This window comes from Microtus pennsylvanicus, chromosome 11, assembly GCF_037038515.1.
Source record: "Microtus pennsylvanicus isolate mMicPen1 chromosome 11, mMicPen1.hap1, whole genome shotgun sequence".
NCBI lineage: Eukaryota > Metazoa > Chordata > Mammalia > Rodentia > Cricetidae > Microtus > Microtus pennsylvanicus.
The window spans coordinates 8,605,893-8,618,360 of record NC_134589.1 but is presented as its reverse complement, the minus strand read 5'-3'; the positions used below and the strand labels follow the sequence as shown (position 1 = coordinate 8,618,360).

The 12,468-nt window shown below is 49.6% G+C and overlaps 1 protein-coding gene across 1 annotated transcript in view; it reads right to left on the bottom strand.

Annotated features, from left to right (window-relative positions):
• Ttyh2 (tweety family member 2) overlaps window positions 1–8,175 on the bottom strand; it is a 44,468-nt gene extending 36,293 nt beyond the window's left edge. Inside the window, exon 1 of the mRNA XM_075990017.1 lies at window positions 7,987–8,175. Within this exon, the coding sequence (XP_075846132.1) occupies window positions 7,987–8,115 (129 nt within the window). The 5' untranslated portion in view covers window positions 8,116–8,175. The remainder of the gene's footprint in view (window positions 1–7,986) is intronic.
• Between the last annotated feature and the right edge of the window lie 4,293 nt (window positions 8,176–12,468).

Here is a 12,468-nt window from a genome sequence, read left to right as displayed (position 1 = left end):
GAGTGGTGTGCTAGCCTCTGGTCGAAGCAGGTGGCCTCTCCTCATGCTCTGTAGGGAGAACAGCACCTCAAAGCTAGGGAAGGGTTAATCCCTTGGGGAACTGGCGTGACTGCCTGATGACCATGACTCCAAGTTCAGATGGAATGAACGGGCTTCCTCATCCCGACCTTGGCTCATCTCCCACAGGGCTGGGTTCTGAAAGTCTGCATTTTCCTCCTCAGATCTGCCTCCAGCTGAGCCAGAGCATCCTGTTGTTCTCCCAGAATTCCACACTCTGTCCCTTCTATACTCAGTTGGGGCTTAAAAAAAAAAACAAAAAAACAAAACAGACAGGATCTATAGCCCAGGCTGGTCTCAAACTGCATATGAAGCCAAGAGTTATTTTTTGTTTGTGTTTATATCATCATCATCATCATCATCATCATCATCATCATCATCATCATCATCATCATCATCGTTATTTAGGCAGGATCTTTCTAAATCCTCGGCTGTCCTGGAATTTACTGTGTATGCCAGGCTGGTCTAGAACTCACAAAGATCCACTGGCCTCTGCTTTCTAAGTGCTGGGATTGAGGCATGTGTTTAACATACGCATATTTTTGGGTTGCTGGGGATGCAGCTCAGGGCTTCGTGCATGCATGTTAGGCAAGAACTCCCAACTAAACTACATCTTCAACTTCTCACAGGGGACTCTCAGGGGAGTCTGAACTGAGATGTGGGAAAATCCAAGTCAAATTCTAACAATGAACACCTTCCTAACACACGGCCTGCAGAAGGCCTGGATGGGTGTGCTGTTCACAGACCCAACAGGAAGTACTGTGGACATGACATCATCAGGGTCTGGCCTCTTCTGAGTGGCTGGTGGATGATGAGAGCAACAATTCCCCAGATGAGAAGGGAACTGAAGTAGCTTTAGAGACACAGCCCTGGTGTGGGAAGTCCTTCTGTATATGTGTTGCTTTTATTGGGTAATGAATAAAGAAACTGCTTGAGCCTATTACAGGACAGAACAGAGCTAGGCGGGGGTGTGGGGGGAAACTAAACTGAATGCTGGGAGAAAGAAGGCAGAGTCAGGAGACACCATGTAGCTGCTGCCACCGGGAACAGACAATTCAGAATCTTGCGGGCCACGAGCCTTGTGGTAAAATATAAAATAACGGAAATGGGTTAAATTAAGATGTAAGAGCTAGCCAAAAAGAAGCTAGAACTAATAGGCCAAGCAGTGATTTAATTAATACAGTTTCTGTGTGGTTATTTCAGGGCTGAGCAGCTAGGAACAAACGAGCGGCCTCCTACGAAACAGTTCAACTTTGTGACTTTCTAATTATCCTTAGCACTGCCAGCTGGGTACCAAGCCAGTTGGGGTCTTCTCCCCACGCGGGGATTATGGTTATCTGCTTCCCACTCGTGAGCTCTTCGGCCTTTTTGCTACTCTTCAGAGCAGGGATCAGATCATCTCCCACTTCTAGGATCTGGGATGGAGAGCTAGGCTACTCCCTGTTATAGACACAGCTCAGTAGAATTCCTGATCCCTGCCCTGTCAGCCTCTGCTGGGCCCAGAGATACTTTCTCTGAATGGCTGGGGATGCAGAGGCTTCCTGAGGACTCAGACTCAAGTTCAATGGGGAGAGGTGTGGAGGCCAAAAAATGTAGGCCCATTTCCACCTTGTCTGTCCATCAGAGAGTTTGGAGACTGGCAGGCATAATTACAGCTCCTAACTCAGGAGGTGGTTGCCTGGCTTTTTTGAAATTAAGATAGCTCAATGCCATCATGATGAGTGGTCAGGATATGCAAATGTACTTCTGTTCCTTCTTTTGTAACTATGAGGTCACCTATAGAGGGCGGTCTTCAGCATATGTGACCTAGGGCATCTTAGCTACCTAGAGAACAGAATGCTAAGGATTTGATGTCTCACAGTGATAAGGCCATTGACTGTGTGAGATAATCTTTTGTATCTTGTTTAAATGAAGTCTTTTGTTACCTTCTCCCCTAGTTTACGTCAGGTACAGATTACAGCGTGAGGATACCAAGGTGACCTTTGCTAAGGCAAGGTGAAAAAAAAAAACCTTTGCACTGGATTATACAAAAGACCTGACCCTATATTAATTTGGGGATGGAGGATGTGTTTGTGCTTTTTTCACAGGAAGAAAATAAACCTGGATGAGATGACTGCATTTACAGAAAAGAAGAGCCAGCCTCCATGACATGGTAGCTGCTAACGCACCCACAGAGGAGTACCAGCCCTGATGACATCACAGCCGCTGATGACTCCATAGGGGAAGTGAAAAGAGGTTCCTGAGCTCATGATCCTGACTTCTCATAACCACCATGCTGCAGGCCGAGGAAAGAGGTACCTGAACCAATCATCCTGAAAACAACTGGCTGCAGTCTGACATCATCGTGGTGATGACCGGTGATTTCCAGCCTCTTGATGGACTTGCTACACAGACCTCCTGAGTCCTGTTTACCATGGAGTCGGACCAGAAACACAGACTCAACATTTGACTGTTTACTCTTTTTTTTGTTTTGTTTTTTTGAGACAGGGTTTCTCTATAGTTTTGGAGCCTGTCCTGGAACTAGCTCTTGTAGACCAGGCTGGCCTTGAACTCAGAGATCCGTCTGCCTCTGCCTCCCAAGTGCTGGGATTAAAGGTGTGCGCCACTACCACCCAGTCGAATGCTTTACTCTTTGGGACACAGAACTCATTTTGACAGTGTGATATTGTATCAGCTGTTGGAATATTGGACCTGAGACCTAAACTTTCCCCTCGGGGGAAAAAGGACTCATTACAAGGAGTGTGAAGCCCTCTTCAGTATGAGGAGGGTGGCCTAAGGGTGTGGCTGCTGCTCAGAGACTGGACAGTTACTTAAAAGCAGCAATGTAGCTGACTCTCACACATCAGAAAAACTTTTCTTGTCTTTTGATTGCAACGGATTTAAGAGAATTGTGATAGGAGAAATTGTGGGTTTATTGTTAATTTCCATTCTAGAATTATGGTATTGACTGGTTAATGTTTGTAGCTACTTTAGTTCCCCATAAGTTAAGAAAAATTTTGACATTTCCTATGAGCACTTGGATTTGACATATTTGATAAGAAATTTAGATTTTGTGTGTGTGTGTGGTTTTTCGACACAGGGTTTCTTTGTAGCTTTGGAGCCTGTCCTGGTACTAGTTCTTATAGACCAGGCTGGCCTTGAACTCACAGAAATCCAACGCCTCTGCCTCCCAAGTGCTGGGATTAAAGGCGTGCGCCACCACTGCCTGGCAAGAAATTTAGATTTTGATACAGTAAAAAAAAAAAAATGGTTAAAAAGTGCTCTACACCAACTGAAAAGGACATTCCCAACCCTGACGATCCCCCTCTCCTTTAATTAGGAGACTGTAGTCATTAGCAGCACGATTATTCACAAAACACTACCTAATTACAGATGAACTCTCTTGACAAAAAAACTGTCTCTGAGACACAGAGCCCAAAAGTATTTTTCTCCCTTAATCCTATGTTTACAGAGGTCAGCAGTCAGTGGCGGGTCTGATCCTCCCCCTGCCCCAGGCACCTAAGACTAAGACTTGGACTTGCATAATTAGGATGCTGTTTCAAAGGGCGTGCCTGGGAAATGGGGAAGTGTTCGCCTAAGGCGGATGATCATCTGTCCTGTTGCAGAAGCACAGGCGTTATTAAAATTAATAAAAAAGAGGAATTGGGGGCTGGAGAGATGGCTCAGAGGTTAAGAGCATTGCCTGCTTTTCCAAAGGTCCTGAGTTCAATTCCCAGCAACCACATGGTGGCTCACAACCATCTGTAATGGGGTCTGGTGCCCTCTGCTGGCCTTCAGGCATACACACAGACAGAATATTGTATACATAGTAAGTAAATAAGTAAATAAATATTTTTTTTTAAAAAAAAAAGAGGAATTGTAGAGACCAAAAAAATGCAGGCCCGTTTCCACCTTGTCTGCCGGTCAGCGAGTTTGGAGACTGACAGGCCTATTCGCACCTCCTAACTCAGGAGGTGGTTGCCTGGTTCTTTTGAGATTAAGATAACTCAACGTGCCGGGTGGTGGCGGCGCGTGCCTTTAATCCCACCAGAGGCAGACAGGCTGGTCTCTGTAAATTCAAGGCCAGCCTGGTCTACAAGAGCTAGTTCTAGGCCAGGCTCCAAAACTACTGAGAAACCCTGTCTCAAAAAACAAACAAACAAAAAAAGATAGCTCAATGCCCAATGCCATAATGATGGGTGGTCAGGATATGCAAATGTACTTCTGTTGTAACTATGAGGTCACCTATAGAGGGCGGTCTTCAGCATATGTGACCTAGATCACCTTAGCTACCTAGAGAACAGAATGCTAATGATTTGAAGTCTCAGAGTGAGAAGGCCATTGACTGTGAGTTAACCTCTTGTTATCATGTTAATAAAGCCTTTTGTTACCTTCTCCCCCAGTTTACATTGGGAATAAAAGCTGTGGTAAAATAAATGCAGGTGATTTCAGGATTTCAATAATCCCTGTAAAACCCTCCTGTCTTATGATTCTTGTCTTATTGTTTGATGTGTGTTCGTATTCTTTACTTAAATTTCTTCAATTCCCACGCCTCTACCCCGGTAAGAAGTGTACATGTTGAGGCCGGTCCTTGACAGAGAAGATGAGGAGGATCAGCATCTCAGAAGAATAGGGACTTCTAAGGTGCCCAAAGTCCCCAGGCAGAAGCCAGGAGTGGTAACGTAACACACAACTGTAATTCCAGATCTTAGGGTGGGAGGCAGATGGATCACCAGCTGGAAGCTAGCCTCAACTACACTGGGGCACTCGCCTCAAAAATAATTAATAAGTGAATGAATAGGAGGGGCGAGTGGGGATGTAACTTGTTGGTAGAGTGCTTCCCTAGCACGTGGGAAACCTTGGGTTCAGACCCCAGCACTCCATAGACAGGGCATGGTGACACAGACCTGTAATCCCAGCACTGGGGAGGTAGAGGCAAGAGTATCAGAAGTTCAATATCTTTGCTGTGTGGTGAATTCAAGGCAAATCTGAACTATATAAAACCTTGTCTCCAAGAGATCAATCAATCAATCAAGAGCTGGCAAGATGGCTCTGCAATTAAGAGCACTTGTTGCTCTTTTATTTTTTTTAAATATTTTATGGTTTATTTAACTTTATTTTTTTATGTGCATTGGTACAAAGGTGTCAGATCCCCTGCAACTGGATCTTCAGACAGTTGTGAGCTGCCATGTGGGTGCTGGGAATTGAACCCGGGTCCTCAGAGAGAGCAGTCAGTACTCTTAACCACTGAGCCATCTTTCCAGCCCCGCACTTGTTGCTCTTGCAGAGGGCAGGGGTACAGTTTCCATCACCTTCAGGGTGGCTCCCATCTCATCTCTAACTCCAGTTCCAAGGGCATCGACTCCCCTCTTCTTGCCTCTTCTAGTCAGAAAGAAAAAAAAATCCCAGGAAGCAAGCAGAACCCGTCTTTCTCAGGAAAGTTCTAGATCACAGAACGTGCTTACCAAGTGGCCTGCTCATCAGATGGTCTGCTCCTCTATGCCCTGGTTTTCTTGCTAGGTCCCAGCACACAAAGAGTCATTCCTGGAGCCTAACTGGGCATTTCCAGCCTATCTACACACGTGTGTAAACACACACACTGACCCTAAAGTCCACACTGGGACTTTCCCAAGCGTTTTCCAGTCTCCCCTGCTCAGGGCCTTTAGCTCTCTTCTTCTCTGTTTTATAGGGCACAGTCCTTAGACACCCATCATCTCAAGACCGTTTGCCTAGTGATTGCATCACTGGGTCTGGCTATGTCTTCTGCAAATGCCCGCACTGTGCGTGCTCTGTAGAATAACTCACGGGATTACATGCAGGTGAAGGGGGAATCTCATCTGCCTGTGCTCACACAGCCATAGAACTGGAATCCCACCCAGGAATGGTAATGCCCCTGCCTCACACTATGTTGGCTTCAGAGATGCCTAAGTCACTGCTGCCCTGCTTACCATATCTTCCAGGTCCTGGCACAACACTCAGCCTCAAATTAAGTTTGCTGAGCACCAAGATGACTTACGATAGAAGGCACCCAGTCTACACTGCGAGCTCATCAGCTGCCTGACTCCAGGGCACAGTACGAAAGAGACCCGTTGGTCAGACAACAAGGGAACCTATCAATATAGGAGTGGCCTTAAATAACACCCAATGCTAGACTTCCATGAAGGCCCACCACATTCATCTCACAGGGTTTTACTTCCACTCATTGCTGGACCAGGATGGAAGCAGGGGTGGGGTAGGTACAGTGGTAATGAGAAAGAACAAAAACCAAAGGTTTGGGGCTTAGGGACTGGGACTCACCGGTATAGCTGCCATCTAGCCATAGACTGGGGGTGGGTGGAGTCAGGCTTGGGCTGTGGGGGTGAGGGGAGTACCCACACCACTCCTCTCCCAGCTAGGGGTCTCCTTGACCCAACTGAGGGGCTAGATTTCTTCAAGGAGAAAGGAGAAAACTATGATTGGACTCAGAGCACAGTCTCTGGGACCTCTCCACACCCCCAACACAGCTGCTGTTCGGAAACCATATCCGTCTCTTTTCAAGCCCTAGCCGAAGGAAGACTCCCTGGAGCTGTGCCGGTAGTCACTGGTCCGCAGGGAACATGCCTTCCTTCCAGGACCAGACAAGATGTTTGTGGGGGGGAGGGGGAGAAAGGCGCCAGGTGGGGGGCGGATAGTGCTGCATTGCCTGGGGGGGACAGTACTCACCCCCAACAGCACAAAGGGGTTCCATCCTCGCAGAAGAGCAGGTGCTGACTGCCCAAGCCTGCAAGCAGCAGGGTCATTGAAAGTTATAATTAGACTCCCTGGTACTGGCTCGTGGGCAGTGCATACATAGCACAGGGATCAGGAGCCCCAAGCCTCAGAATGAGGACTGTCTGGGAGGGCAAATAATCCACTCGTGGGTACAGGCTAGAGAGGCTCTGCTCGGTCAGACTGCCCCACAACGGCGATCAGGAGATGGTGCCTAGCCACTGCTGGTAGAGGTCAAAGTCCGACATGGGCACAGGGCTCTGAACTGATAATGGCCCTCTTCCCAGGTTGTCCCAACCCCTGAATCTTTGACCTAGTGAGGGAACTGACTCAGGGGCCGCTGAGGCCGCTGTGGGTTTGACCGCGGCTGAGACGGGCTGAGAGAGACTGTAGCTGGGTCTGGAAGGGGGACCAGAAGCCTGGACCTGCCCACCAAACCCGCAGCGGGAAGGCCCTGTTTATCAGGGACAACTCAGAAGTACAGAGTGTAGCTGGCACAGGAACCAAGACCTTGGAATTTCAGAGCCTAGAGTGTAGGGATGCCAGGACAGACAGGACAGGTGCAGGATGTCTGAGACGAGGTGAAGCTCCCTTCCTTCCTTGACTCAAACAGGTTTGGGTTCTTGGCGTCCGAGAGGTTAGTGGTGACTAGTACCGCTGCCTTTGAGAAGGGAAGAGGCAGAGGTATTGGGAGCTGGGGCTGGGAAAGGAGCACTAAGGACTCTGGACGCTCAAGTCAGTTTCTGTCTAAACTTCTCTCAGGCCGTCAGGACCCGGAGAAAAAGCGTCTGGTGTTGTAGTCTTCGGGAGGGAACTTCGTGGAACCCCTGCTCACCCACCTCGGCAGCCAGTCACCCTGACTCCGATGCCCCACCCCCACGGTCAGTCTCCGGGTGGCTCAGCCCCCGCCTCCTGGGCGCAGCCTCCGCGCCTTTCCTCTCTTCCTCTGGGCACTCTTAACTCCCATCTTTCCAGCTCTCCGAACCCCGAGGTTCCCAGCCAGGACTAGCGTTCCGGACAAGGGCCTCAGGAGAGCGGAGGGCACTAAACTGAGGTCCGAGAGGGTCTGAGACGCGCGGAGACGCGGGCTGCTGAGGCAAGAGAGGTTGGAGCAGGGACCTGGGCGCGATCAGACCAGACCAGCTCTGGTTCCCTCTCTGAGGGTCCCTTTCAGTGGCTCAGATCTGCGACGCGTGGACTTACCTCCTGGTAAGTCTCGTCACCGGGGCTGAAGGTGCTGTCCACCCGCTGCAGGCGCAGGCCGAGGTGTGGGACTCTGTGCAGCCACACAACCCACCAGGGCGCGATGTACTCCACGCGCGCCGCCGGCATGGCTTGGAAAAGCTGCAGCCGGTCCGCTGCAAGTGCCACGGCCGCTACTACCGCCCGGCTCTGGACGCGATCGGGTCCCGCCCCGCCTCGGCCCCGCCCCAAGTCCAGCCCAAGGCTAGGACACGCCCCGCCCTGCACAAGGCTCTTACCCTAGGCCCTGGCTGATTTCTCCTTCAGGACCCCTTCCTGCACATACACACCCGCTCCAGAAATTAGACCCCAAAGGGTCCACTGATCCGATGGGCGAAAAAGGTGTGAAGAGAAGTGAACGTCAGTCCCTAAACTGTGAGGCCTTGCTAGCACAGCAAGATTTTGGACATTTAGCCTGGCGGTGGTGGTGCACGCCTTTAATCCCACCACTCGGGAGGCAGAGGCAGGCAGATCTCTGTGAGTTCAAGGCCAGCCTGGTGTACAAGAGCTAGTTCCAGGACAGGCTCCAAAGCCACAGAGAAACCCTGTCTCGGAAAAAAAAAAAAGATTGTGGACATTTGATGGTTTATGCCTTAGGATGGGAAGGCAAAAAAGACCATGAGTTCAAAGGTCATCCTCAGATTGGTAGTGAGTTGAAGGTCAGCCTAGGCTATGTGAGCCCTATCTTAAAAGGAAAGAGAGAGAGAGAGAGAGAGAGAGAGAGAGAGAGAGAGAGAGAGAGAGAGAGAGAGAGAGAGAGAAAGAGAGAGAGAGAGAGGAAAAAGACCACAAAGTGGCCAGTGGACACATAATTAGTAATTTTGGCCTAGGAGGCTGGGTTAGTCCTAAATTCATCCTTCCATTATTTTCTTTCCTAGACCACATCTCACTACGTAGTGCTGGCTGCCCTGGAACGTAGACTAGGCTAACCTTGTAATCAGAGGCCTCTGCCTGGGATTAAAGGTGTGTGCCGCCCACACCCAGATTGTTTATTGCAGTTGGGGTTAGAACTCAGGGTTTTGGGTACATCTTGCATCTGTTTTTTGGTTATAATCTGGCACACACCTTTAATCCCAGCACTTGGGAGGCAGAGGTGGGCGGATCTCTGTGAGGCCAGCCTGGTCTACAAGAGCTAGTTCCAGAACAGACTCCAAAGCTACAGTACAGAGAAACTCTGTCTTGAAAGAAACAAAAAGAGGCAGGTAGTGGGCAGGTAAGGGTCAGCAGGACACCTGTGAGGTGGCCAAAGGGTCAAATCTGGGTCAAGCTTGGTTGGGAACAGTGCTGGGTAGTCAGCTGGAGGCCACTTGGTGCTGTAAGCAGAGGAGACCCAGAGGGTCTAGCTCGGAGAGTCCACTAGGCGCTGCTCGTGTCCTGGAAATGGCGAGGGACACATTTACTGCTGGTGGGAGAACAGTTGTGGGATCTCGATCCTTTTAGCCAATGGCTTTTGGGGATTTCGAACCCCATGGCCTGGTCTTGTCTGTGGGTGTGATAGTTTAAAGACTGAGGGAAACAGTCCCACACTCTCTGGCTCCCACACTGGTTGGAGCGGTGCAGGTGGCTTGTTCTTCACCCCTGGGCAGAACAAGCGGCAAAGGCAGCCTGATCAGAGGTGATGTCTAACTCAGTCTGTGTCAGTTTGAGTGTTTATCCCTATGTTACACCTAAATTCTTTTTTTAAAATATTTATTTATTATGTATACAATATTCTGTCTGTATGTAGGCCAGAAGAGGGCACCAGACCTCATTACAGATGGTTGTGAGCCACCATGTGGTTGCCGGGAATTGAACTCAGGACCTTTGGAAGAGCAGACAATGCTCTTAACCACTGAGCCATCTCTCCAGCCCACACCTAAATTCTTGAGAACCATTAACAGACTCTCATGGCATCTTGAAACAGAGAACAGATGCCCTTGCTCCATCCTGCTCTGCCCAGCCACTTGGGGCCCCTCCTCACCATTGCTCCATCCTGTAGTTGCTGAATCTGGTTAAAGATTTATTATGCAGTGTCCTGCTTGCATGTGTGCATGCAGGCCAGAAGAGGGCATCAAATCTCATTAAAGATGGCTGTGAGCCACCATGTGGTTGCTGGGAATTGCTTAACCTGAGCCACCTCTCCAGTCCCCAGTAGGGGAGGTTTTAAACCTCTTACTCATGAAGATTCCCAGTGCTTCAGAACCCTACATTGGCATGTTTGGGGGGCGGGGATGGAGTTTGGGAATGCCTCCTGAGGGGACTAAGTGAAAGGGGAGTTGTGTCTCAGGCGGATTCTGAGTGGCAGATGGGAATCTTGTGGGATCAGGGACCAGTAGGTAGGGGAGAAAGGGAATTAGGACAGGGAAAACCTGGAGCACAGACAATGACAGGATGAGCAGCTGCAGGGAGCAGCTGGAAATATTCTGTGCAATTGAGCAGAGGTTAAGATTCGTAGGTGGTGGTGGCACACGCCTTTAATCCCAGCCCTCGGGGTCTCTGTGAGTTCAAGGCCAGCCTGGTGTACAAGAGCTAGTTCCAGGACAGGCACCAAAGCTACAGAGAAACCTTATCAAAAAAACAAAACAAAAACCCCAAAGATTAGTAGATCTACACCCAGAAGGGTGAGTCTGTTTCTTTCCATCTTTATCCCTCCTACCCCTACCTTGAGGGTTTCTCAGTTAACAGCCACGACTGTGCTAGATCTCACTCTGTAGATCAGGCTGACCTCAAACTCACAGATCTGCCTGCCTATTGAGTTCTGGGATTGACTCCCTTTTTCTAAGACAGGGTCTTGTTAGGTAGCCTAGGCTGACCTTGAGTATGTTACCATCCTGCTTGTTTCCCAGGTACTGAGATCACAAGTGTATTCTGATACATGTAAATTATAGAAACATCTGGCATGGTGACCTATGCCCATGGGCATGAGATTGCAGCACTCAGGAAGTGGAGGGTCACAAGCTCAAGGCAGCCCAGACAATGTGGGAGGGCCTCAAGAGAAAACCCCTTTACCCTGTCCCAAATAAAAAATAGTACAATAGGAAGTAGAGAAAAGGGAATGGACGGGGAGTGAGGCTGGTTGAAGCAAGTAAGGGGCAAACATGCCCTCAGCCTCTGAACCGGATACAGCCAGCCCCTTCAGTCAGAAAATCCAGAGGTGCTGCCCAGTGTCCTGCATACCTGTCCTCAGTGGCCCCAGGATAATACTGTTCATGTCCCCAAATAGTAACTTTTATGATTTTGAGCCTGGTGCTGAGTCAGAGGATTTGCACTGCAGCAGCCAAGTTCTGAGCTTTCCCTCAGGGATATGGCATGGCCACCGTGTGGAGCTCAGGAGACCACAGTCCGCTGAGCATCTAGCTGTTCCCGGTATACCGAGGCAGAGCTCAGGGCGCCCTACACCGACAAACACTAGCTGGAACCTTAGCAGGGTGCACTGCCACCTGAGGGCACAAAGGCATCATTGAGTCTCTAGAGCCAGCCTTGACCACAGAAGCACCCTACGTGATTCAGGCTTGCCAGGGTAGGAGGCACGGCATGAAAAGGCGCCTTCAGTGGACCACAATGCCAGACAAATCCTGTCAGGCTCCTAGGAGCCAGGGAGTCTTTGAGAAATATGCTGCAAACAAACAAAAAAGCCAAAGCTGTAAACTGTCCTAGAATCCGTTAACACCACGGGTTCTATCCCGTCCCACCCACTCCCGGGATAAACAAAGCCATCTTCCATGAGCTCACAGCGCCCGCAAACTCTCCAGCAAGCACATCACTTCCGTTATAACCTACTGAAGTATTCAATAACCCTCTGCTGTACCACATTTTAAAAGCAGAGAAAGAACCGACAACCTTAGCGCATTAAATAGGGTAGGCACTCACCTCACCTACAGCCCCTGAACTCAGGTGGAGGCAGGAGGATGGGATTCATGCCAGCCTGGGATCTTATCTCCAACAGCCCCCCCCCACCAGTTATGTGGCTCATCCACATTACTATAATAGGGTGCCACCTGGTGGTGAACCCAGTGTGGTTCAAAGCCACTTTGCTGGACAGAACAGTTAACTTTGCCCTGTTTTTTGAAAATTCTTGCAAACTGTCTACTTACTCAAAAAAAAAAAAAAAAAGTGTCATTTTGCTTGCTTGCATGTATGTGCACCGTGTACAGTGCAATGCCCGGAGGCATTGGAGCCCCACTTCTTCCTGCTCCCAGGCTGTTCATGGTAGACAGCCCCCCCAGATTCTGTCCTGCATTCACCCCACTGACCCCCGACTTTCCCAAGTCTCACAGTGGGAGCACTTCTTTCCAGTGCACCCAGGGGATATTCCAAGGGCGAAGGTCCAAGGAGGACAGGCACACTGCTCAGCCTACAATTACTACAGGAGGTAACCCGTCCCACAAACCACTTTCCAGCCCTGGGAGCACACACTGCCTTCTACCACAGCCACATCACTTCCCATTAAAGACTGAGGACACA